General features: G+C 34.7%; 1 protein-coding gene and 1 long non-coding RNA gene across 5 annotated transcripts; one reads left to right on the plus strand and one right to left on the minus strand.

The window, feature by feature from the left end:
- Nucleotides 1–140: 140 nt before the first annotated feature.
- On the minus strand, nucleotides 141–23,859 carry LOC100651083. 4 transcript variants are annotated; one of them, XM_048408083.1, is made up of 11 exons: nucleotides 23,675–23,859; nucleotides 5,148–5,227; nucleotides 4,541–4,783; nucleotides 3,531–4,114; nucleotides 3,042–3,342; nucleotides 2,399–2,900; nucleotides 2,012–2,170; nucleotides 1,767–1,942; nucleotides 1,433–1,639; nucleotides 1,310–1,333; nucleotides 141–1,179 (listed from the first exon to the last, which is right to left on the minus strand). In XM_048408083.1, exons 3-11 carry the CDS (start codon nucleotides 4,653–4,655, stop codon nucleotides 1,100–1,102), a joined length of 2,148 nt encoding a protein of 715 aa, XP_048264040.1. In that variant the 5' UTR covers nucleotides 4,656–4,783; nucleotides 5,148–5,227; nucleotides 23,675–23,859; the 3' UTR covers nucleotides 141–1,099. The 4 variants fall into 4 exon arrangements, with proteins under 4 accessions (XP_048264040.1, XP_048264041.1, XP_048264042.1 ...); XM_048408084.1 differs by lacking the exon at nucleotides 23,675–23,859 and adding an exon at nucleotides 10,488–10,605; XM_048408085.1 differs by lacking the exon at nucleotides 5,148–5,227.
- LOC125385548 lies at nucleotides 17,005–20,055 on the plus strand. The gene is made up of 2 exons (XR_007224958.1): nucleotides 17,005–18,434; nucleotides 18,502–20,055. It is a non-coding gene; the product is annotated as an uncharacterized LOC125385548 (long non-coding RNA).
- Nucleotides 23,860–24,886: the final 1,027 nt, after the last annotated feature.

The following is a 24,886-nucleotide window of genomic DNA, read 5'->3' on the forward strand; positions in this document are numbered from 1 at the left end:
TTTCATAGACTCTGTAGCAAAGTGTCTTCTGCTTGTTTTTCGTTGGGAGGGAGGGGAGATTCAGAAGAAAGAAAATTTTGGGAAAATTGGTATTTTTTCTTTGTTCAATTTCAATTGCATCTTGAATTTAAAAACTTAGATTTTGCTTAATTTCATTTATTTTTTGTCGTCTGTGTGTATACACATTTCGACCCCAAAAATCAATATATTACTTTCTTTTATCTTTCAGTTAAAGTCTTATACCCTACACATGGAGGCAAATATTTTTCAGTAGATACATACAACAAGTCTGTAGAAATTTTTTCTTATAAATACATTATGAACACGTAACACCTACGTGATCGCAGTCAAGTATACAAAGAATTGAAACGCAACAGAGTTACGAAACGAATTCGTAACTTTTCCGCGATATTAATATATCACTTGTGTACCTATAAAGGATACAAAGATTGAGATGATGAAAAAGCATTACAGATGTTACACTTAGAGTAGTAATGATCCGGCAATATTACTATTCATTGGTAGTTTAGATACAAGTACTCAAAAATTAAGTAGGTAATTTTTTAAAATTTGTTCTTTACATTAAAAAAATAAACATGAAAATATGAGTCTTTTAATTAAAAAAAAATATATAAAGTAATTCTATTTTTTTTATCAAAAGAAATTGTAATCGTACAATTATAAATGTATAAAAATTAAGAAAATAACTAAAGCAAAAAGTGATTTAAAAAATGCTTCACTCGTTATCTGAGTACTTCTACCTTCTAATTCTCTAATCTCATTTTGGTATTGACAAATGTAAAATCTCGCTTCGACATTTTGAAGTACACTTGAGCAAATTAATTCTTAGAAATTGCTTGTATAAAAGAAAATTAATGATAGTATCAAAGAGTTGACAATTTCGTCGTAAGAGTTTGGATAGAAAGTAAAGAAATGCTAAAGGCTGAGCATCGATAAACGCACTTTCCATACATATGTCGCATAACAATGACAATCTTTTGTTTTTAATTGCAACAACAACGACAGTCTAATCACTAGCACCGTAACATGACATTTATAGTGTCGTTAAACACTCTCTTTTTTCTCATTCTTTAATTCTTCAATAGCGGAATTGACCTTTTCTACCCATACCGTTGTGATAAACCCTGAGTGGTGTGTAATTTCCATTTCCGTTCATCGCTAAAAAACAGCAATAAAAAAAAGAGAAATAAGAGAAGTCATATTAATAAAAAAATCATCAAACATTGGAAATGCAATATAATGTAACGATAATATAGAATCAATAAATTAATATTGGAAAACCACTCACTTAATTCATATTCCTTAATAGCAGCTTGCATGATAAATTGAATAGTTAGTTCAAATTATCAGTTATAATATTAATTAAATATTATTGTTAATTATACATATAAATCATCAAAAAGCCACCTACCCTGTACGATAGTGGGGGGTTGTCGTGGGCTTTGTATGGTGTGTGCATGACATCGCGGTTTTAATAGGCCATGATATAGGACGAAGTATAAACCGGCAACAGCCGCAGCAGCGACGGCCATACAACGGTAAACGAATCTTAACGAGCCAACGATGTCAGAGCCGCTGACGCTGATGTAAGCACCAACCACGGCTCCGATGCATCGACCTGAAACGAATTATTGAAAACGTTCATTACCACAATATATAATGCCACATGGATGAATATTAAAATTACTAAATTGCGTGTATGGATTCATCGAGTATAATCTTAAAATTCCATTCAGAATGCATACCAACGCAGAAATGCGCAATCACAGGTAATGCCTGAGCAGTCACAGTCAAGTGACGCGGGACGAGATGTCGTAGGTAAAGAATGGCGGTAACCCACATGATACCTAGCGTGAAAACTTCAAGAGCCTCGAAAATTAAAGACCACCAAGGTTCTGCTACGAGGCTTAAACCAGTAAACCTAATAGTTTCAACTTTTTAAAATATGTGAATTACAAGAGAAATTTTATTATATAAAAAACTTACCTACCTAATAATATACACAGTGAAGGCAGTGATGAGAAGGTTACTGTGACCACAGTAGTCAACTAAATGTTCAGATTTCCAAAGAAATAGAAACGCTGGAACAGCTCCGACTGTCATAGCTACACTAATGGGAAGTTCGTCAGCTCCTAACTTTTGTAGATGTCTAAAAAGAATATTCTATCAGTATGATCTAAAAACATCTTACATGATCTTAACTATCCCTTAAAAGATATCTACAACTGTTTGAATACTTTCGCGAGCTTCTGTATTGATAAGAACCTATCTATATATTTGATTGTTTCACGTATTCATCATGATGACAGTTCGTCAGAACATACATTTATTGTAACTGTACTCTAACAGTGTCAAACGACTACACAATGATTCTTACAAAGGTAGATAACTATCCATGGCGCTCCAGAAAGTCCCCATAATGATCAGTACAATTACTAGAGCGACAGTTTCACTACCGTATCTCTTGATAGCGCTCATGGGAAGTGCTAACATGCCACTTCTAGTATGCCACCACCATTCCGGTGGACTGAGAGGCATTCCGTTCGCACAAAGAGCTACCAAGGCTGACAAAAGCATCATAACCACGTGTATACCGATTGGCAAATAATAGAAAGAGTTCAAATTTTCTATAAGAGTGCATAAATAGCCGGTTAGAGGACCGAAGATGGCAAAGCCAAGCGAACCGAAAGCCAACTGTCGTCCTACGTCTCCGCGTCCACAGGATGTTTCTCTGGTGGCTATTACAACTGCTGCATCGATCAGAGCTACAGCCGTTGTTGGGAAAATGTCTGCAGCTGATCGAATAGCTAAATATGTCCAGAATACTAAGTGGGTCCAATCTTCTGTCTGTTGGCATTGACTCTCTATGAGGACGCTATCTGGAATTAATATATATTACTTATATTTTATATTCAAACTTGTTATAATATTAGTAAGTCAAACAAATTTCAATTTAGCTTTCATCTCTTTAAATATAAATATCCTCAGTCTACTAATAATGTAATAAATAGTAGTGTTACCCGGAAGAGTGTATGGATTAACTAAGCTACATTCAATGGAACAACTCTGATAAACTTCTGCCATTCTGGTTTCAAGTTCAGGAGGTATACGACAAGCAAAGTACTCAGCCAGAGGATATGCACACCAATCTCGATCACTTTCATTGTTCAAGGCTTGTTTCAGAGTAGCATTTATAGCTAGATTGCCTGAATATTTGGTGTAAACATGACAAACAACACTATCACCCTCTTTAAAACATAAATGAGGTGGTTCGCTTTCAGGTATGGTGAATCTTCGCGTTTTCTTTGTTTCTTCTTGTTCCTGCAACATATTCCATATATTTAAATTACTCTGTCTTTATACAATTGAGAACTACACTGGAGGGACACAATAAATCACATTCTTTATCCTTTATAAGTGTGCAATTTTGAAATTCAATACATCGTCTCAATCAATCGTATATTACCAAAATTATCTTTTATTCCTTAACACTTGCTTCAGCTTTTTACCTGCACATTTAGCTGGGCGTATATTTCACTCTCGAGAGGAATCACCGTTGTTTCGCCACTGCCATCTAGAACAATAACATCGGAATCGGTCGTTCCAGAAGTAGTGGAACCATCGTTATTGTCGGAATCCCACCGTTTTGATCCTATAGGGTAACAAGCATAATTGCATCCTTCCAGAAGCAATGGGCCAACTCTGGTTTCGTCAGACCATCTGTGGCAAGAAATATCATCTTTGCATCTTTCTTGCAACACCACCGCTCCTGTTTGATCGCAGTTAAACTTTAGATCAGGTCTTCTTTCTCTTGGAGGTTCAATGCGATCAGCTGTTGGAATCAATAGAAGAAAAGCATAGAAAATGGCAGAGAGGAAGCAGGCAATGGCAATCATCACCCTGAGGTAACGACCAGTTGAAGTTTTGTCGCCTCTTCCTTGATGACCTGCTAACTTATCTGCGATTGGAGCGGCAAACAGAGGCCCTAAGATCGCGACTGCTGGCGAGATTATTGAGATCATTCGGATCTGGTCGATGCTCAATCCCATTTCAATCATGTGTAAAGGAAGAAAAGGGAAGAGACATCCCATTCCTAAAAAGATAATTATGATATCAATATTGGTGGCAAATATTTTAATATTTCTTTATTAGATATGGATAATACCGCAATACATGTATCTTAACCCAAATATATTTATTATTCTTTCAAAGGTAAGATTGCAAGATCATTATTTGCATCTGTTCTGAAATGTCTGATAACATTGATCACATCTATTATTATCTCCTTTACTTTATTTTTATTCTTTATTACATTATTATTTTTCTTGGGCAGATGGAATAATAAATTATTTTTTTTGTCAACAAAATGCAAAAAATTAATTAATACATTCTACTTAAATTCTTTTAAAGAACTTTGTTTCTTTTATATTTACAAAATAAATACAAATTCCATAATAATTGCACTATTTGGTCCGTTTCTCATAAAGTTCTCCAATCATGATAGTTATTCTATATGTACCTCCAAAAAAGAGGAATAACAGTAGCTTCAACGAGAGAAGATTGATGTTAATAAACTTCTTCTTGGGCAGGTCCTTGGTTGTGTCCATTCTCTCCGTGGACGCCGTGATCGACATGTTATATATATTATAAAGTTCCTCTTAAAAGCAGGTACAAACGATTCAAAATTGACGACCTATGGTCGTCTATTATGCCGATGACCCTCCTTTAATTTCCATTTTCATTAGTCCACTTTTACGTATGTCTAAATCAAAAAGAAAAAATTGTTTAAATAAGGCGGTTCATTATTTATTATTTTTTGCTTATTATGGAGGCATTTAGCAAATACAATTTTAATTATGCATTTTGTTTCATAAATTGAAAAATTATAGACCTAGAACCTTAACCATACGCTTTTGTACGAATATTCCATGGGGCAATGATCAATTTATTCTGAACGGAACAGACCAATTTATTTTCAAGAAGCAATAAGCAATTCATTTTAAACGGAAATGTAATAGCGGCTTCACGATTCGTTTCTTTGATTTTTCAATTCCTCCAGCGAAGACGTGCAATCACACAGATCATCGTGGATCTAGTAAACGAGATAGTAGTCAAACTGAACTCACTACATCGAGATGTGGCGGAACGCCGTCCGTTAGAACGCTCAACTTCCGGTGCTCTACCTTATAAATACCTCGGATGGATGCTGGAATCAGAGTATCAGAGAAATTATAAATGAATAAATCGAGTTAAATATTTGACATAAGTAAATTATTATTAATAGTGATTATTTTTAATAGTAATTATTATTTTTGTTTAACTCGAAGATCCTTTTCATCCATTCCATTCAGACTCTCCCCTAAATAGTGCTTCGACAACGGTTATTTATCTTCAATCTTATGAACTCTTCCGGATGCGTTCCTGGACTCGCAAATTACACTCCATTCCAAAGATGGCATGGGCCAGACGATCGTGACACAAGTTTCACATACAAATAACCGACCGCTCGATTGTACGACCATACACAAGAGTTCTTCTCTTCTCCTACACGAAGCACGAAGACGATCAAAGAGACCGCAGTAGAAACTCGTCGTTCATAAGTTATGAGTTATGAACGAGGACTAAATAAAGAAAATGACGACTGTATTTCTAGGATATCAATTCTTTGGTCTCATCGAGGAACCGCTTCCTTTATTGATAAAAGGAGATACTATCTTGATCTGTATCTTCCGCGTGTATATGAGAGGGTTCATTACGTGATCTTTGTATTATACGTTTGTATGGTGTATTACCCGAAATCTGTTTGATGGAATATATTGTAATTTTATTAAACAGACAAAGAATACTATTTGCAATAAATAGAAACTACTAATTACTTACTAAAGGAAAAAAGTTTGTGTTTTACAATTATGAAGACACGATTTATTCAATTTATTGCTTGCGGGCAAGAATGGAATTATAAATACTGCGTGTTTTTAAATCATGAAGCATAACGTTTATCATTGAACGTAACAATTTTTTCAATTTTCTAGCTCGGTAATTTCTATATCCGATAATCCGATATATCCGAAATTTGTGGGATTTCTTAATTGCTCGTAATTTTGTCATTCTGTCAAAAGATTAATCTTCTAAATTATCTGTGAAGTATCTAGTAAAAACGAATATGTAGTTTTAACAGAACGGTGCAAATTTCTACGCGTAACCTACTTTTCTCAAGACCAACGTTCTCACGTAATTCTCAATTTTCGCCAGTACGAACGTCTCGTAATCCGCAACTTCCTTATTTTCGTCGGGTTTACAAGAACTGACCCTCGCGATGAAGGTTCTCATCGTTCTGATCGCATTACTACACGTTCCATATTGCATTTCCTTGCTTCTGAGAACTCTATATCTCCCGAGGATTCCTATTCGTTCCGAATGTAACAACCAAAGTTTTCGATCGTTTCGAATATCATGTTTCAAAACTTGTTAGATAAGATGCATAGAACTATCGTATTGTACCATGCGACACAGACACACGCACGCACGCACACACACACACACACACACACAGAGTTATAGATAGTTTTTTATATATATATATAATCAATAGTTACATATCTTCCATTCCATGTACTGCCATGTAGTCAACAATGACCGATGCAACACGCTCGAGACCCATATTTCATGCAACTGTACATGAATTTATTAGAGATATGCTATTGAATGCTGCGACGACAGGGTGGAATTATTTAGGTGAACAGATACAATATGGTCGCAACAGATTTTCATCGAATTTAATCTAATTCATGAATAGACCGCGGACTTTAATGTAAATTCATATTTTTCAAAGCATTCGTAAAAGAGGAGAAGCTAGACAAGAACTGGCATCGTATCTTCATCGCTATTCCAGAAGGATCTGATAATTGTAGAATTCACTGTACTATGAGATTCATAATCTTTCACCGTTTGCTTGTTCCACGAACCTGTTCAGCAAGATTTTCGCTTTCGAGCGAAAGAGAGAAAGAACGATCAGCAAGAGACACGTATATAATTAGCATTATCGGAGTGATCTTTCGATTACAGGGAGACGTCATCATCACGAAGAAATCAGACGATGACGGCATACCTCGTCACCTAGCTCGCTTTCATTCATCCTCTTACATGGCTCTTCACAATTAAACATCCGTCCGTTTCGTTCAATCATTGTCCTCCCTCGTGGATGTTACCACCAGTTAGCGACCGTCTTAATGCCTTCGAGAAGGAAACGAGAATTACCGCGATAGTTATATAGCTTCAATTATGCGGTCCCCACTTTCCCTCAATTTCTGGGCCGTCTACTTTTTGGTAACAAGGCAGATTTGTCATCTTGAATAGATAATTTTGAAAGTAATTCAATTGATCCTTTATCTCTGTATTTTTATATATTTTTCTTTGCACCTTAAGTTATATTTTTTATCATTGATAGATATAGGCAAAAATATATGATTTGTTTATTTATGTTTATCTTGTCAGTGGCGGGACTGTCTTTAACATTTACGTTTAAGATGGCTATTTATACTGTATACGAATCTTTGACTAAATATGTTTGCAATAAATATCTTGCAGCTTCTATACCGATACTCAAATAGATTTTAAATTTTACTAACATAACCGTAATGACGTGATAAAACATTACGTTATAACAAAAAGTTCAAAACACAGAAAAAAAATATAAATTAACGAATTTCTTTTCTCTTTGATTTATTTCTCCTTTGCATGAAATTTAAAATTCGACTAATTTACCTTAATTCATCTTCTCACGTCCCATTTGTATCACACAGCGAATCCCCAATCAATTTCACATTAACGAGCTTGCTTGTTTAGAAATTGATTTCCAAGACAACTAATTCTTTCTTCATAAAAAATGTGTCTGGTGTCACGTCTAGTTTCTAGGATATTGATTCATAACACCAGATTAGCTGACTCACCCCATGTGACCCAGAAAATCAGGAAGTCGTAGACCGATTAGCAAACGTATTAGTTTACAGTAATCGATGAAAACGAAAAAGCATCGGACGTTGATAAACGTTTAACACCTTTACATATTGAAAATCACAAGAGAAAAATGTATCAAGCACATTTTTCCTTACATTTTCACATTAATGTTATTTTATAATTAAACGATCTGTTAGGTCCAAAGATATAATTCCTTGACAAATAACTAATAAGTTGATATTTCGTAGAAGCAAAAGGTATGGTAATTATTAAGACGATCAATATTTTAATAACTAATATTTTAATGTTATTACGAACAGTATCTTGGAAATTTTGAAAAGAATGAACAAATACATGTTTAGGTCCGAAGCCAAATTGTATATGAACAACGTGGATAATACAGAATTGACTAATAGCATACTATGTTGAAATTGCTGCTCGTAAAAACAGGAAATATCGCTTATCACGCCAACCTCCTGTAGATTTCATACAGAAAATCATTGATACAGGCACAACAAATTTTTATAGCGATTTAATGCAAGACTGTATTAACAAAACGATAGATCGAAATTGATACTCGAATACACTGGTTGGTTCTGTACAATGCTTTCTCTATCGGACAAATAAATACTGTTTAGCAATAAATTGAAATAACGTTCGCGGATGAGATAACGCGGTCATCGATCGACAATAATATCGGTGTATTTTGGGACCTAGCTGAATCTGTGTTCGTACGAATATACGACCGTGAAGTTTATTTTAACGTTGGAAATATCAATAGAAAATTGATACTAAAATTATTCTAATAAATATCACCATGATGCGTGTACAAGGGAAATCTATATTGTAAAATCTTGGAAAATTTAATGAGGAATATTGCTGTCAGTACTATCAGTACTTGTGCACGAACAGTTAGGGAAAAAGAATTCTCAGAATTATTAAATACTAGGAGCGTGAAGGAAATAAGAAACATATTCCACTTTGTACAGAAGATCGTTAAAATAAGAAAATTAATGCTAGTCGAGTCATAATAAAAATTAAATTAGTTCATTATAGCGTGTATCTGCGTGTGCCGGGTATACGTCTGAACGTGTATTGATGTATGTAAATGTTTATATTATAATGTACGATATATGTAGTGGATATCTATGAGCTGCTTTGTAATAGACTGTGAGGCTGAAATCCAAATAAACAACTATAACGAGGAATATTCATCGATAAAATGGAAGAAATTATACTGATAAATATTATCGTAATAGACTTAAAAATTCGAGAAATTTATATTACAAAATCTTGGAAGATTAATAAGGAATATTCATCGACGAAGAAGGAGAAAATCATAAAAATATCTTCTCTAAAGAAGAATGAGAAGTCACGTATTCGAAGAAAATGAATCATTTGTAATGTTATCGAGAAAGTCATTCGACAATTCGCAAAGAAGACACGAGTGAATTATTGCACGAAGTAGAGCGACTGGCGTACAGTTTTATCGGACGGAATTCGCTTTTACATCTGACAGCTCGATTATTATTAAGCCGTGTGAAGCTAAAGGCTATTTTCTACCCCTTTCCCTCTTGCGCGTTACAACGCTATTATGTTTCTCTCACGCAAATGAGTTTTTGTTTCATGAAATAAAGTACGCAAATGTTGCGTTCGACAGAAATCCATATCAAAGCATATAATCTAATACCTCGAAAATACACAATATGACTTTCACATTTCAACTTTCAAATATCTATAATCACATTTCAAATTGATAATTATTTAATTTGGTAACGTTTCCTAATTTTGTCTAACTTCTGATCAAATGTCTTGATTTTGGTCCGTGAAATATATCTCATTTCAACTGTTTCAAGCATATTAAAAAATTTAGTAACGTACGTCACCGATGACCACCACCGTGGCCGTCGACGTTGTTAACCACAAATATTTAAACACAGAAAGCTATTTCTTCCTACAGCCTTGAAACAGTCGTTAAACCCCAATCTGCCTTTGTTTCATATCTACAAGGAGATGGCGAGAGCTGAGAAATCTCGCAAGAGTTGGTTGTATGTGCGTTCGATACTTCAGGTTGATGGTGAAACAGCCCCAACAGGATTTCAGTGCATGGCGCTTTGCCTTCGAGAAATTGTGTCCTTGGTGCGGCAATTTCTTATGTTTTAAACGTTTTCATTAGAATACGTGGGAGTATTATAATAAAATCTGGACTAAATCAGCTCTAAATCGGTACTAAAATTAAGAAATAATCAAAAATTTAGCAAAATAGATCGTAAAACTTTAATATTAAGAAAAGATAATATTAATATTAAAGAAATATACAAAATAAAGTATAAAAAATGCTTATTAATTTCTTGAAAACAAAGAGTCACGCATTCAAATCCTTCAGGGGCTGTTTTACCATCAGCCTAAAAGCATGCACATAGCCAAATCACTGGAGATTTTGCGCTTTTTGCCATCTCCTTGTTAGCTTCCAAACCCACGCAGACAATGAAACAGCTAAGCAAATTTACTTGTTTATCCAATCGATTCGAAGAAATCTTGGACTTTAATTCCACCGACGCGACGCGACGCGACGCTTACTGGCGACGGAGACTGGCATTCTCGAAGTGTCTCCGCCAGTTACAACGACAAGCGTCTCTCTTCCTAGCTAGAGCCTGTCCTTCGAGTGCTCCACTTCGTGTCAATTACGATTCTATGACAGTAGATCCGTATTTCGATTATCTTGCAATCAGCTTTCGAATATGGAATAAACGTGGCGGAGACTGTAACGAGTGCGTGCACTGGAATGGCAAGTCTAACTGGGTTAACAACAGGTCATGGAAGCTTCGAATGTTTTCGTTCTAGCTACAAACTACTTCTACATATATTCGTGTGTTTTCAAAGGCCGCGGCTGAAACATCACCGAGCAGAAAGTGCACCGTGAAATTTGTTGGCTGTCGATGTCTAGTCCAGATTCGCGATAACTGTACAAATTGCTCGTACGCTAGCTCGTTTTGCCGTTTCTGATAAGATCATAATGATCGTTCCACTCGTCCTATTGCAAGAGAGTAGTTTTTCGGAGTAACAAGCTCGCCGCACTTACATACAACACCGTTGAATGAAAAGTTTAGTGGAAAACTTTTTACGAGAACCTATAACCAAGGAAATAATTAATAATGAAATTATCGTATTTCTATTAAAATCTTCTTAATGTTTAACATATGTAATTTATAGAAAACTTCCTTTTTGTAGTTGTGATTCGATTGGACAAAATTTTCCCATTGAAACAGAATGGTAGTATGTACATACATTTGCAGCGTTCTTTGCTTTTAAAGCGAAAGAAAGTTCTTTCGTACATTTTTCTGAAAAATAAAAATAATATAATTACGAGCATTATTTTTAAATGTAATTAATTACAGCTTCGATATTATAAAATATCGTAAACAAGATATTTGTTTAAGGGAGACGTTGCTTCTTTTAAAACCATAGCACGTTTTGAACTTTTAAGCGAGAGTGTATGCACAGGAACTTTTAGCGTGAAAAAATTATTAATGCCAGTAAGTGAACGCGTTCAGAGATGCGAATTTATGTTTCTACGTGAATGAGCATCGCGTAATAAAGTATTAGATAATTAGAAAATGACAACTTTTTGTCAATAAGTTTAGACTGATACTTGCAAGTCACGTCTATAATTTACGCTTATATCTTGAATAATTGGCAGTGATCTATCGCTTCTATATCCTTAATAGGATAGAAAGAGAAAGTAGTGCAAGTGATGAGAAGTACGTGTGCCAAATATGGCGTAAATAATTCTAATTGGCGGTGCATGATGTTTCTTAAGGATACTTAAGGAGTTTCACGCAGATCATCAAGCTCGTCACGTGCGTAAACTGTTCACACTGTAATTTACACCGGTCATTCTTTTCCATTGCAAATAATGCAAATATATACATCCCGGCTATAAATAGTTGCGTGCGAACGTCGCCTTTTAAGCGGTCGGGATTCGTTTAATACTTTACTGGTCCGCATTACGGAGAACGGAAGTGGTCGTGATTATGCGTATACAACAAATATAGCGTGATTGAATATCGTACTTTACAGTTACAGCTCCACTATCCATTTCCAGCTCGAACAATATCACATTGTTGCCATTAATCATAATATTTCTATCCTTCCTGTAATTCAAATTAATTAAAAAGAAGAAAATGAAAAATAAATTTCTAGTTTATCGTAATCTTTTCATAATGTCGTGATGTTTGAAGTACGTTACGCCTCAAAAGCATCCATACACTTTGACTGCTTTAAAGTAACTGTATATGAGTTCTATCAAAGTATACAGATTAACGACGAAGTAATTAGAAATCACTGCTGTTACCTTTTTATTGAAATACGTCATACTTTTGAGCGATGTTCTAAATGAAGAAACTGGAGGAATAAAGTTTTTTTTCGGAAATGGATACATAGACGAAGATTTTTCTTGAGTTACGGTATCTGCGTGACCTCCGTACGACTAGTTCCTTACGTCATCGGGAACAGGTTGTCGATTACGTCAACGTTCGTTGTGTGCACCTTGAAATCTAGCCTTACGTTTGATGCGACTATAATTATCGCGTTCATTCCCTCGGGACCTCGTTACGAATACATAAATGTAATAAATACTTTCGTCTCTTTATATCACGGAGATTAAAATAGTAACAGTATAGCATTACCAATGTCATATAAAAAGTAGTATGATAAATATCATTAATGTATAATGAGCCATTTACTTTCATCAAAAATACGAGACACGCTTTTAAAAAATTTATTTTTTTTTATAGGATACCATTGATGCAACTAAATTCTTCGTCGTGGAATGTTTCCTTGCTGCGTTCTTTTCTCCAGAATTTTATACACTTCGAAAGAAGCCGTTTTTTTAAGACGCTAGAAGCTTCGAGCTTTTAAGAGGGTGAATTTTTTAACAATCTCGCGGCGGGCTATCATTATTGTCACAGATAAATTTCTCGCATTGTCTCCCTAATTGCGCCGCCACTTTTCACGCATTCCTTTAAAATTTTCTTTACACAAAAACGTACGGAGCATATACCGTGGCACTAAACATTCAGGATTAATAAGATTTTTCTATATAAATCTTGCGTACCATGGATAATTAAGAAAAACGTTGTTCGTAAAATACACGTTGAAAAGAAACTTCGCTAACTCTTTAACAAGATTATATTATATTCTACGCGTTAGAATCCTCTCTAATATTAACCCTGCTGCGTCTCTACGGTCATTTACGACCTAATTGTATTTCCCTAGTAGCAAAAAATATCTCACATACCTCGATAAAAGATGAGAAAGTTCTTATTGTTATGCCTGATTTTCTGTTTCAATTTCATGTTAAATCTTCTTAAAACGTTATCCTTTTTAAAAAAAGGCAAATCCTCTTTGTTTCTTAAACCGACAAGTCTGAGATATAAAAGTCCGACAATCACTGCAAAGCCAATAAAACAAAATTTATAATATTCCCGTGTCATCTTTGGCATATATTTTACTCGAAAATTTAAAGAGCAAGAGGAAGTTATGAGTTATGAAGGGAGATTTTAAATATCCATCAAAGTTGATCGAATAATTACAGTAATATTTACGAAGAGTCGTCGCATTCCTCATCGACGATTTTCAAGGATCGTAAAAGAAAGCGGCTTCCTGTCTCGAACAGGAAACCGCCGCTTATTCGTGCTCTTCGTTCGACCCATTATCTTTGCAAGAGAGCACGCAATAGATATTCATATTCATCCCTGTCTGTCGGTTGTCCAATCTCGTAATGGCACGTCTTACCAGTGCAAGAACACCAGCCAGGAAAATGACTTTTTCACTTGGAATCTGAATATCGCTACGTTCAACGGGGTTTCCTGGTGCTCTACCGGAACTCTGTTAGATCAGCACTCAGACTATTGTTCAGACTGTCGTTCAATGCGAACGCAATTTCGAATTTTCATTATGTTCCATTCCAGACGTACATTTTTCGATGCTTTACATATTTGTGTAGTTACGTGAAACACATTTATTTGTACTTTTAGAAAATACACGTTTTTAGTCACAATAATGGATCGATACGTGGAAATAATTTTTTTTTTTTTATATACACATACAATGTGAAGATCCTATGTTTGTCAAACCTTCTCAGTATATTTTGCGGGTACATATCGGAAAAAAATGTCACATAAAAATAGATCTTGTATCTAGCTTGTGCTCTTGTATGCTCTCGTACATTTCAACTAATATTATTAGTGAAATTTTCAAAGTATAATTTAAAACTTTAAATTTCGTATGTCAAATTAAATATTTAAAAATATAGTATATTTACACAATATCCTTTTCTGACTGGAACAATCTGGAACGCTTTGTATGTAAATCAGATTGCAATGCGTGTTGTAACCGTCAAGTTTGGGAACAAAAATATGAAATAAAATCGAAATTATTTCAGACGGTATTTTTGTAAGGGAGCCTTGACAACGGTAATTTGTTCGATGTTAAGTCTTTAGAGTTAACAGCACTGCACGAAGCTGAACTGTCGGGCCTTCCGCTTCCATGATTTCATTAACCCAATTCCGAAGCTTGAAGTTGTCGTGTTAGGGCGAAGTGTGGGCGGAAGGACACGCATGATATTTCTCACAGAAGGGTCACCATTGCGTGCAGGTGTTATCCACGTGTATGCCACCATATATTTACTTCCTAATCTTTAATTTACTGCTGGTTAATTAATAGTAATAATAGTCCAGAGCGTTTCTAACAGAAGCAATTGAGTAAAAATTATTTTTAACAGAATAGGGTTTACATCTAAAAATTTAGGACTTGACTTTTAAGTTTAGAAATCTGAGGAATTATTTTTGATAAGCTTATAACATATTTATAATTTATCATCTCTGATAAAGGTAACCGATTTGAAGCCATTTTTTAATAAGACAAAATTTACACCTGAGAATGTATTTTTATAATTCTAGAACTTTTAAACCTTCGAACTGTGAGAAATTCTTATTAATAAACTTACGACATGTTTAATGGTTGTTATTTTAGCTAAGTATTAAACATAGTCCGGCACTGAAGTATTGATGGCATTGAAAGTGTTAATTAATATATGCCGCGACGTTACACGATAATTACATGTTGTTCAAGCTTGTTACCTCCGGAGAAACAATCGCCACTGTTCGTTAACCTGCTATTAAGAATTTACAACGTCGGCGGAACTTCGAGCGTTACATAAATCTTCCAGATAACGAGAGATGCAAGCAGTTCGCTTCCACCGGAAATTCTAAAGTTCTCTGATTTTTAATTTCGATATTGTATCGCGTGTTCGAATAATTTCGTCAGACAATCGTTAAACGAGTTTTGTAATTTACTTTTGCCGTGACGATCGATCCGATTAACTCTATTCGTGCCCCTTTTCATTATAATAAACGTTCGACTACTTTTCTAAACAACTGCAATTCATCGTTTTGAAATACGGTAACACTACCAACAATTCCATTACCTTCGAATGAACCAGCAGTAATCATTTTATACACCTTTATACATATATATATCACCAAATATCGGTGAAGATTTCAACATTTCGAATTAAATTACCCCATCGAATCCAAATATCTGTAAACACTTTCCAAATTAAATTAACTCATAATCAAAATTAAACGATCCCATCGTCTTCATACACAATCAGGCAATCAACAAATACCACATCTCGCGCTTAAAAGCTCAGTAATCAGAAACTCGCTGGAGCTGCTATGTAAATCCGCGGAAGGATTATGGCAATGCTCGGGAAGCCAGCCGCGCAACAGCTGCGTTGAAAACTAGGGGCATCAAACGTGTAATCGCCATGTAGGGAGACGTCGCAACGGTATTTGTCATATCTGCATAATATACTCTCGAAAACCCTGGCTGTAGTTTCTTGCATCGACGAAGGGTTGCGGCAAACACCGATGAGGGGTGAGAAGAGAGAAAGAGAACCGTGGTCCAGGGGTGAGGAGTTGCGAGATGATGGGGTTGAATTAGGCGTTGAATCGTGCAACAGCACGAATGAGTAATTCGAATCGATCGTAAAATCTGTCTCGACTAGTGCTTCTCTTTCTCTCTCGCTCCTTCTTGCTCACTCTTGTTTGTCTAGCCGCGTACGAAGCGAAAAGAAAAGCAACCTCTCGTCGCCTCCGTCTAACGTCATCGCTCGCTATAGATTCCCGAGCTCGACAAACGGATCCACCGTGCTCGATCTCGCTTTACGTGTTTCAGTCGAGCTTTCGCTGGTCTCAAGGATAAACCAGTTGTTCAGTTATTCCGGCTAGAGAGACGAATATCGCGTCTATGGCGTTAGTCTGTGTCGAGAATTTTAAGGTCTGGTATCGTTGTTCTACATCTTGCTTGCCGCTAATGAACGTGGATCCTGTGGCTCCTGAGAAGGATCCAAGCTATTACGTTCGAGGTCTAATATCGTAACTGTTGCTCAAAGCAATTTGGTTCCGTGTACATGCATAGTCGTCTATACATGGTGTAAAGGGTGCGTTACGAGAGCAGTGAGATTATATTGCGTTCGTAGCTTGACAGGAAATTCGCTTGGGGTGGTAGGGGAGAATATTTGAAATGGAAGTTTCTATCAAACTGCAACGATTGTAGCCTTTGTAGCACAGCTACGTATAATAGCATATTATAAACTGATCAAATTGATTTTTTAAAATCGATATGCAACAATAAAACTGGAATTTGTAATTGTCAAACCTTATAGAACCATCTTGTTGCTTCACAAATTTTTTATCTTCACGTTCTCTTCAACTTTTTAATTATATGTCTCACAGACGTCTCGGTGAAAATTTCAAGCTATTTCAAATTTTATCAATACGATCATGATAGACGTGTTCCATTACAGTGGTAACGAAATTTCAAGAAGTTTTGTATAATAAGCATATTCGTAAAAGTTCTCTGTGATATGTGTTCAAATAGTCGTACTTTCGTAAGCCACTGTAAGGTAATTTAATTTAAAAAGTTGTATGTTTACAGATACTTGCTGGCATAAAAGTGATACATATGGTTACTGGTATTGTTCCACTTGAAAACGAACTTCCGCTTTTGAATGAAGTTTATTGTCGAACTGCATCAAACTATGTCCTTTTCCTTATACGCGCTTCCCACAATAGCTAGCTATTCGATTGATTTTACCAAGTTCCTCGATATAATCAAGCCAACTTGAAATATTCCAGCCACCTTTATTATGCTTTCCTATAAATAAACGACCTTGAGAGAATGGATCCCAAATCTGTTATCGTTGCCGCTGATTTACGACTTCAATTAGAATTTTATCGATTCGATTACGAAATACTTACGTGTCTATCATCGAGAAATAGTTGAGAAATATAGTTAGAGTACGTTGGAATAATCAATATCTTCTCTGACAATTGCTAACATATGATCTTGCATATTAAAACTAACTTATATAATCATAGGAAGATGAAGAGTACTCGAAGTTAGTGCAAGGGGGACTCTCGAATCCATGAATGCAATTCGCATTCCTTTTATGGTAAAATTTGAAACAAATCGGAAAACGTGTATATACGTATACTTGTAGAAGTAGCAAGATATCTATACGAAAAATGGTCTTAGACATACAATTATTGCTAAATATAATCCTACTAAATATCGTGGCCTATTAATATGTATTACATTGTCCCAAAAGTTTCTTTCGTTTTATAAGAAAATGATAGATGCAAAGCATTTCGTAGTAATAAAACAAAATGGATCATACGTAATTCAATAAAATAATATAAAATAAAAAATGATGTGCATCGGTTATTTCCTTATAAAATGATAAAAATTTTTGGGACAAGCTAATAAGATCATTTTTCGTATAAATATCATGCAACTTCTACAAGTATACATATACACACATTTTCATATTTATTTCAAACTTCGTTGATATAATCAAAAATAGTCGAGTCTCGTTACAGTGCTAATGAAATTTCAAATGTTTCGTATAGGAGACACACGTATTCGCGAAAGGTACAAGCGCTCGAATACCTTCCTAAATAACTCTAAAAATTTCGTCATTCTTCGCAAAGTTCGACATTAAATGTTAAAATGTCGAAGTTTAAGTAACTCGAACGTTCCTACCTTATTATATTTCCGGGTGAAATCTTGGATTGCCTGCACACCGTGTGTGCAATAGTGTGCATGGATCGGATCAGTAACGTACGCTGCCGCGTACATTGTTTATTTTCACCGGAGGCAAAACGTATAGGATGCTCGACGTGTATTTACCACGGATAACGGAACCATGCCGATGCTCGAGTCTTCCTCGTTGCGCGTGCGAGTTCGAGCGAGAAAACGGGACAGGCATAAGGAGAAAGACGACCAACGATGGAAAGAAACGAGGAAGAAACCCGTATAGTATCGTCATCCGAACGAATCCGGACTCACAGAGAATTTCTTCGATCGAAGATTACATCCCTCACGCGACGGTAAAAGTAAAATCACGTTCGCTCAGCGCCTCCGAGCACAATGAATTTTACCGTACTCTTCTTGTAGAATGTTTTTGACGGGTAACGGTAGTCGATACGCGACTACGCTCGTCTTGATCTATCTGAGAAATTATGTACATCATCTTACGACGGATTCGATATCTCTGGCCGTTTAAGCGGAAATTAGATCTCAGCCAACTCGACCTATCATTGAGGATATAAGAGATAATTAACGCCTGTAGTGGTTGGACCTTGTTAAACTTACATTATGTGATTTTAAGTCTTTCGACTGGGGTGTCGGCTTGGGCTACTTGGTATCATGACAATTTAGGGTTAGACTACTCAGTTTTGGAACTTTTGATGCAATTGAACTTTACTAACGATTTCTATTACGCAGCAAGTAAAGTATAGAATAAAATTAAATACCTTGAATTTTGGTAATCTAACGTAAATTATTACAGTCATCTATAGGCAAACGACTAAACATGCAAAAGGTATAATTATTTATGACGGTCGATACTTTTAATGTCTTCAATATTTTAGTATTACGACTAGGTATTCTGAAAATTTTGAAGGGGATAAAAGAACCAAACATTTCCATGAAGTGTTAAATACGAAAACCAAGTATTTAATATAGTATTATCTATATTTTGATAATATTTAATATTTCCACCGAAATATAATTTTTATTTCGGATCATATAGATGCGAGAAGAACGATAATAACTAATTATAATAATTGAATTATACACTTGAAAGAAAATGCTATTGATAAATAAGACGAAGCTTCAAGATCTCCTTTTCTTCCGGTAGCACAGGCAACAACCGGAAGAAAGGAACAAAGGCGGCTAGAAGAAACATTTAAAGTGTCCAGCCAATAGGACCTACACTTTTAGCAGCAAGTATAAGAGAGGTGAATTAAGAATTCCCTGAAAGTCGGGATGGTCTCGAATAAACAACTCTTCAGACTTCCACCAGTTTGAAAAGAGAGTTTAATAAGTTGTTCCACAAATATTTTAAAGAAAAAGTTTAATAAAAGTTTCCCTATTACGCGTTCGTTCGATAAAATATATTCTTTTTTTATATCCTTACCTCCGAGAGATCGTATACACGCGCGCTCAAATAAAACGAGAACGATTTTAATCCAAGTGTGTCGGGTGCAAGTTCGTAATTATTTTCATTTTCTTGCGTTGAAAACCTTCAGAACTGCGTGAAAAAATGTACATGTTAAGAAAAAATTAAAAATATAAGAAGCTCGAAACCATGTTCATTTAAATCTATAGCGAAACAAATTTTTCATATAGTAAGGGACAATAATACCCGTACAATTGGTTTACTGCAGAAATAAAACACAGAAATATTTTCAAAGATTAATTCGCAAATAGTATATAATATTTAAAAGAGGATCTTAAGAAAATTTTGGAAAAAGATTGAGAAAATGCAGAACCAAATTTCCTTAAAAACTTAATTAATGATAAATTGGATGCAGTTATTTGAAAAAGGATGCACACGGAATAATACTTATTACACATTAATTAATGGTATTAATTAATGATATTGTATGAATATTTCTGTCTCGACGAAATGTTACCATTATATGTATCACATTATATATATTTAAATATGTTTGTTATTCTTTATTTTATTTATTTTACTTAGTCCTTCTCCCTCGGAATTTGAACGAATTTTCGGTTTTACATTATATTACATTCAATTGTTTGATTTATCTTAAAATCCCCAATTCACTCCACGTATAACAATCAATAAAATATAAAATATTAAACAATTATATGTGTACGCCTCATAACAAATAATAACACCTTATTTGGAACGCAAAAGAATAAATATTTAAATATATTTAACAATATAGAGAATATTTATTCCTCTTCTGACTCCTACATTCCAACTACAAATATCTTTGTCTCTCACTTCAACATGAATAAAATATAACACAGTCCCCTGGGTATCGATGCTATTAGTACGTATTTTTAAATGCAATCAATTAGTCTTTGCTATTATTTTATTTAAATTCGTTGCAAGAAGCATTATATTCTAACTATACCGAACGATTTTCAATGTAAACCCCTGTATTATTCATTTCACCACAAAAACCATTGTCTGCTCTCGAGCTACTGTAAATTCGTGCGTAACGATAACACAGTTACCCTCTTCGACTCGATGTTCTCGGATATAAAATCTCCATGAATTTAATAATTCCTACTAACGAAACTGGAACGTTTCACAGCGGTATTTTCACAAATTTCACGATATCCGACTTGGTGTTACGGCGTAATGTAAGAGTAAAGTCGGCCCGATACAACTGACCCGTAATTAACGGGAAAGATATTGACAAAAAGTTCAACGGCGTAAGCCAGATTTAATTAATAACCGTCGAACGTGGCTGCCGGCGTCGGTCTCGAGGAACGGAATAATTTTTCCTACGATAATCGCATTTTTTAAATTAATTTCCGGCTGGTCGCGGCGGCTCGTGTTTTCTGTCCTTGATATTTCTGACGATTTCCGTGACGAGGAACTTGATGGTCCTCCAACGTGTCCCTAAAGCGACTTTTTCATCTGTTGGAACCGAATATACTCCCCTTCGCGGTCGATACGAAATCACAAAGGTTAGAACGTAATTTCAAGAGAACAAAGAAGCGAGACTAGTGGCGGCTCTTTTTTAAAATTTCGTTTCGAAATTCTCAACTTCCGCCACTATTAACGACGCGATCGAATTTCAACTTCTATCGAACAAATCTCCTTCGTATGAGATATAACATTGTGGTCCTATATTCGAGATTCTATGACTCAAAATAAGACGAAAATCGAGAATAACCAAATTACGTTGGAGAATAACCAAATACATCAAATTATTTAGAAAATTGAGCGTGAATTATAGGTATCATGTTTACGTGACTTTGTCTACTCTTAACTATGCAGAAGCAGACAATCGGCATAAGATCGATCTACATGAGAAAATACGTTGAAAATGTAGAATGAAGTTTTCTTCTGTATGTCGGCGTTTTTTAGAAAATTTATCAAATATAGGTATATGTATCAAGTCAGTTCTTGACTAACTGTAATTAAACTTAATTTATGTGACTGAAATAGAATCTATTGTTATCGATGTGAAACTGTAATTATAGTAACGTTACTAATTACTTCTACATATGTTAATATTGCCGATAGCACTGTATGTATACAATTTTCTAAAGATGTATCCCAAGTGATTCAACGTGACATGCTATTTGCATCGTTATAGCGCGAAGATTCAATTAGAACGAATAAATATCGACCACGATATCATCTTTATAAAAAGAATGGAACTGGTTTCTACGAATTCTGTTAACTGATACGTATCACGCTATAATTACAATAGTTTTGACGCATCGGTCGATTTAAGGGTTACAGAAAGACATAAATAACCCATGAGATAAAAAAAAGAAATAAATCAAAAAAGATACCAACTTAATCTTATTTACAAGTAAGATAATATTTATAACCTAATTCAGTATTTACTGTTCTTTGTACTTACTAATTTCTTTATTCTTATTGACTTTATAAATTAATTCCAATAAAATGTTTGTTTCAAAAGGAACATGAATATATAAAAGGAGAAAATAAATGTGAGACTTCATCATAGCTTAAAAAAGAATAACACGTGCAGAACAAATGTATTTGCAGGATCATTTTCATGGACATTTTGATACACGTTACTCATAATGTCGGTTCATTGTTATTCGTATCGTTGGTAACTCGGCAAGTCATACTTTTATTAGATATCCAGTTATCCAAGAGAGTCTCGATTAAATTACTCGTAATCAAAATCATCGTAATTTTTTATTCTTTTGTCTCTCGTTATAAAATTGCATAAATATCCATAGTCTGGTTATCGAACAATCTCCGCTATTAAGCATTATGGAAATTTCGATCGAGAAGAAATCATCAACTCGTGACTCCTATAACTTGTACGTAAATGAGTAAAGACATGCTCGTAGGGACTCGTGACAGAAAAAGTGATTATAAACAATATGAATGCCGTACGTGGAAGCTAGTACAGTCCTCCTTATAACCTAATCAAACTCACTCGTACGATTTCACCAGTACGTAATGAAATGTCATGTAGAATTTCAATCGAATTATCGCGAATCGATTCGAAAAGGACTTGAACAAATTATGATTATTGTACCGAAATCCAAGGCGGGATAATTGTCATAATCGTAAACAATTGAAGTTACCCAAAGAAAAATGTATCGTATTTCTTATCCATTATATTATATAAGTTGATAATTGAATGTAAAATAATTAGATAATTCTTGAGTCCAGGATTCAAACTTATAATCATTATTATTACATTCTCTTTATTATGTATTTTAGATAAATTGGTTAAGTAACGAAAAAAGAAGACAGTCGGTGCACTTCTTCACTGAAGGAATGAAAATTCATCATGGTGGGGCAATAAATACATAAATATGATGCTATAATATATATATATGTACTATGGTATACAATGATGGACAAAAGAAAAAGTCACACTTGTGTATAATAATCACATACATTAATACTAACTTTGTTCTAAATTTTTTACCATGCTGGTAATAGTCATTTATTCCACAGATATACGTCACAATTTAATTGTTCTCATCAATTATAGCTCTGTTATCTAAAATTGTGGTGATTTTCATATATTCTTTTGTTCTCCACTATACATTGCATACTATTATTATACATATTTATAATATACTATGTACGCATAAATTTTTGTATTTCCAGTTATGACATACTATCAAGCACATCACTAAAGTGTACCAAAATCGATAGTAATATAATTACATATTTTTTTAACAGAAATCAGTCATTAACTGGTTAAAACCAATCACACGCGTGAAACGAGGAAATACGTGCACATAAATCATACGCTCGTCACACTTCTATTAGTTAAACCATGTTCTAGGTTCACAATTGGATAACTAGCAGAAGATCGTGTAAAAACACGTAGAAAACCTGTGTTTAAGGGCCACGATAGTGGGCGAAAAATTCGCCACGGAGGATGTCGTCCGTTAAAAACAATTGACTATGATTTAAGATGAAAACGGGGTCACATAGATCCGAGTGGAACGAGAGAATCAACGGTCGCCGTACGCGTGTACCGAGATACTTCGATCGGTGTATCGAAGGGTTGTTGCCCGGGCTACCGAGTTTTCCGCGATCGTAATGAAAGAAAACGTGAATGGAATCACTCACCCCGAACAGCTTGACTATACCAAGATATCGTTCCGTTTGATGAGGCTTGTAACAGGTATCCCAGGCTTGAATCATGAAATGTCACGAAAGAGCGAAATGACACCTTACACGATGGTTCCAGTACGAAGTCTGGTGAGCGACTGTTGCGTCCCGGTTTGTTCCACGACCACGACTCCCTTGCACACCGGCTCGCGCTTCTCCGCGCGTAAACGTCAATGCGAGTGCTCTCTAGCATCAGCCCACCTTTGCAATACCTTACGTGCACCTTCGGCATACCCCTGGTTATGCCGTCAAGCGATGGAATTTGTTTGTAAATAAAGATGCCACTGCGAGTTAAGTTTTTATTACTGTTCCTCGCGGGGAGAGTCCTTTGTTGTCAATATAGTATTGTTGTGTACGACCAAGATTTTCTATGGATTTATGTAGATTGTTTTAGTTAACAAAGCACGTGGATAAAATTTGAATGTACAAGGTAGATTGGTTGTTTAAAAACATACAAATTTAAATAAAAACTTGTATTTTATAAGAGGTTAATTATCTGATTACTTTTATATGGTGAAAATTGGAAGAAATATTTCGTATGCTACTTTATTTATTGTAGTATTTACATTTTACATTAATTAATATTAAATTCCGTATTACATAGTATAGCATAGTAGTATTTTATATGTACGTATAATTAAACTGCAAATTTTTATGTATTTTTATATTTTTATGAAAATAACTAAAATGATATAAATTTATTTCATTTACCAAATGTAATAAATACTGTATTTTATATATTTTTGCATATCACATACATTGTGTGCATTTTTCAAATTTCCCATAAATGCATAAAAATCCACAATCTATATACATATGGTTATGAAAATGAAATAATACTTGGTAAAAAATCATTTTATTGGAAAGTAGAAGTATGTGGAAATACTTTTTGTAGCCATTGTATAATGCTAGTATATTTTAAAAATGATTTAAGAATTGTTTGTAAAACAGAATATATTTGGCACGCTGCATAACTGTTTTAAGGTGTACCGATTATATTGAGTGACAGAGGAATCATTGCTGTTATAGAATTAATTAGCATCTGGTTTACGGACAGCTCGTAACTGTTTAACTTAATTATATAGGGTGGTACACGCAGCACTGAAATTGAAGATCATGTTAATAAAAGGTTTGTAATATTATTTCCAATTCTAAAAATTTTATTTCTAA

Source organism: Bombus terrestris, chromosome 8 (genome assembly GCF_910591885.1).
Source record: "Bombus terrestris chromosome 8, iyBomTerr1.2, whole genome shotgun sequence".
NCBI lineage: Eukaryota > Metazoa > Arthropoda > Insecta > Hymenoptera > Apidae > Bombus > Bombus terrestris.

Excerpts from the sequence above, each read along its gene's own strand:
- LOC100651083 (XM_048408085.1), bottom strand. The coding sequence starts at position 4,655 with ATGTCGATCACGGCGTCCACGGAGAGAATGGACACAACCAAGGACCTG. Across the intron at positions 4,115-4,540 it reads GTTATTCCTCTTTTTTGGAG|GAATGGGATGTCTCTTCCCT; the intron begins GTACATATAGAA and ends TTATCTTTTTAG. Across the intron at positions 1,943-2,011 it reads TTCACTGTGTATATTATTAG|GTTTACTGGTTTAAGCCTCG; the intron begins GTAGGTAAGTTT and ends TGAAACTATTAG.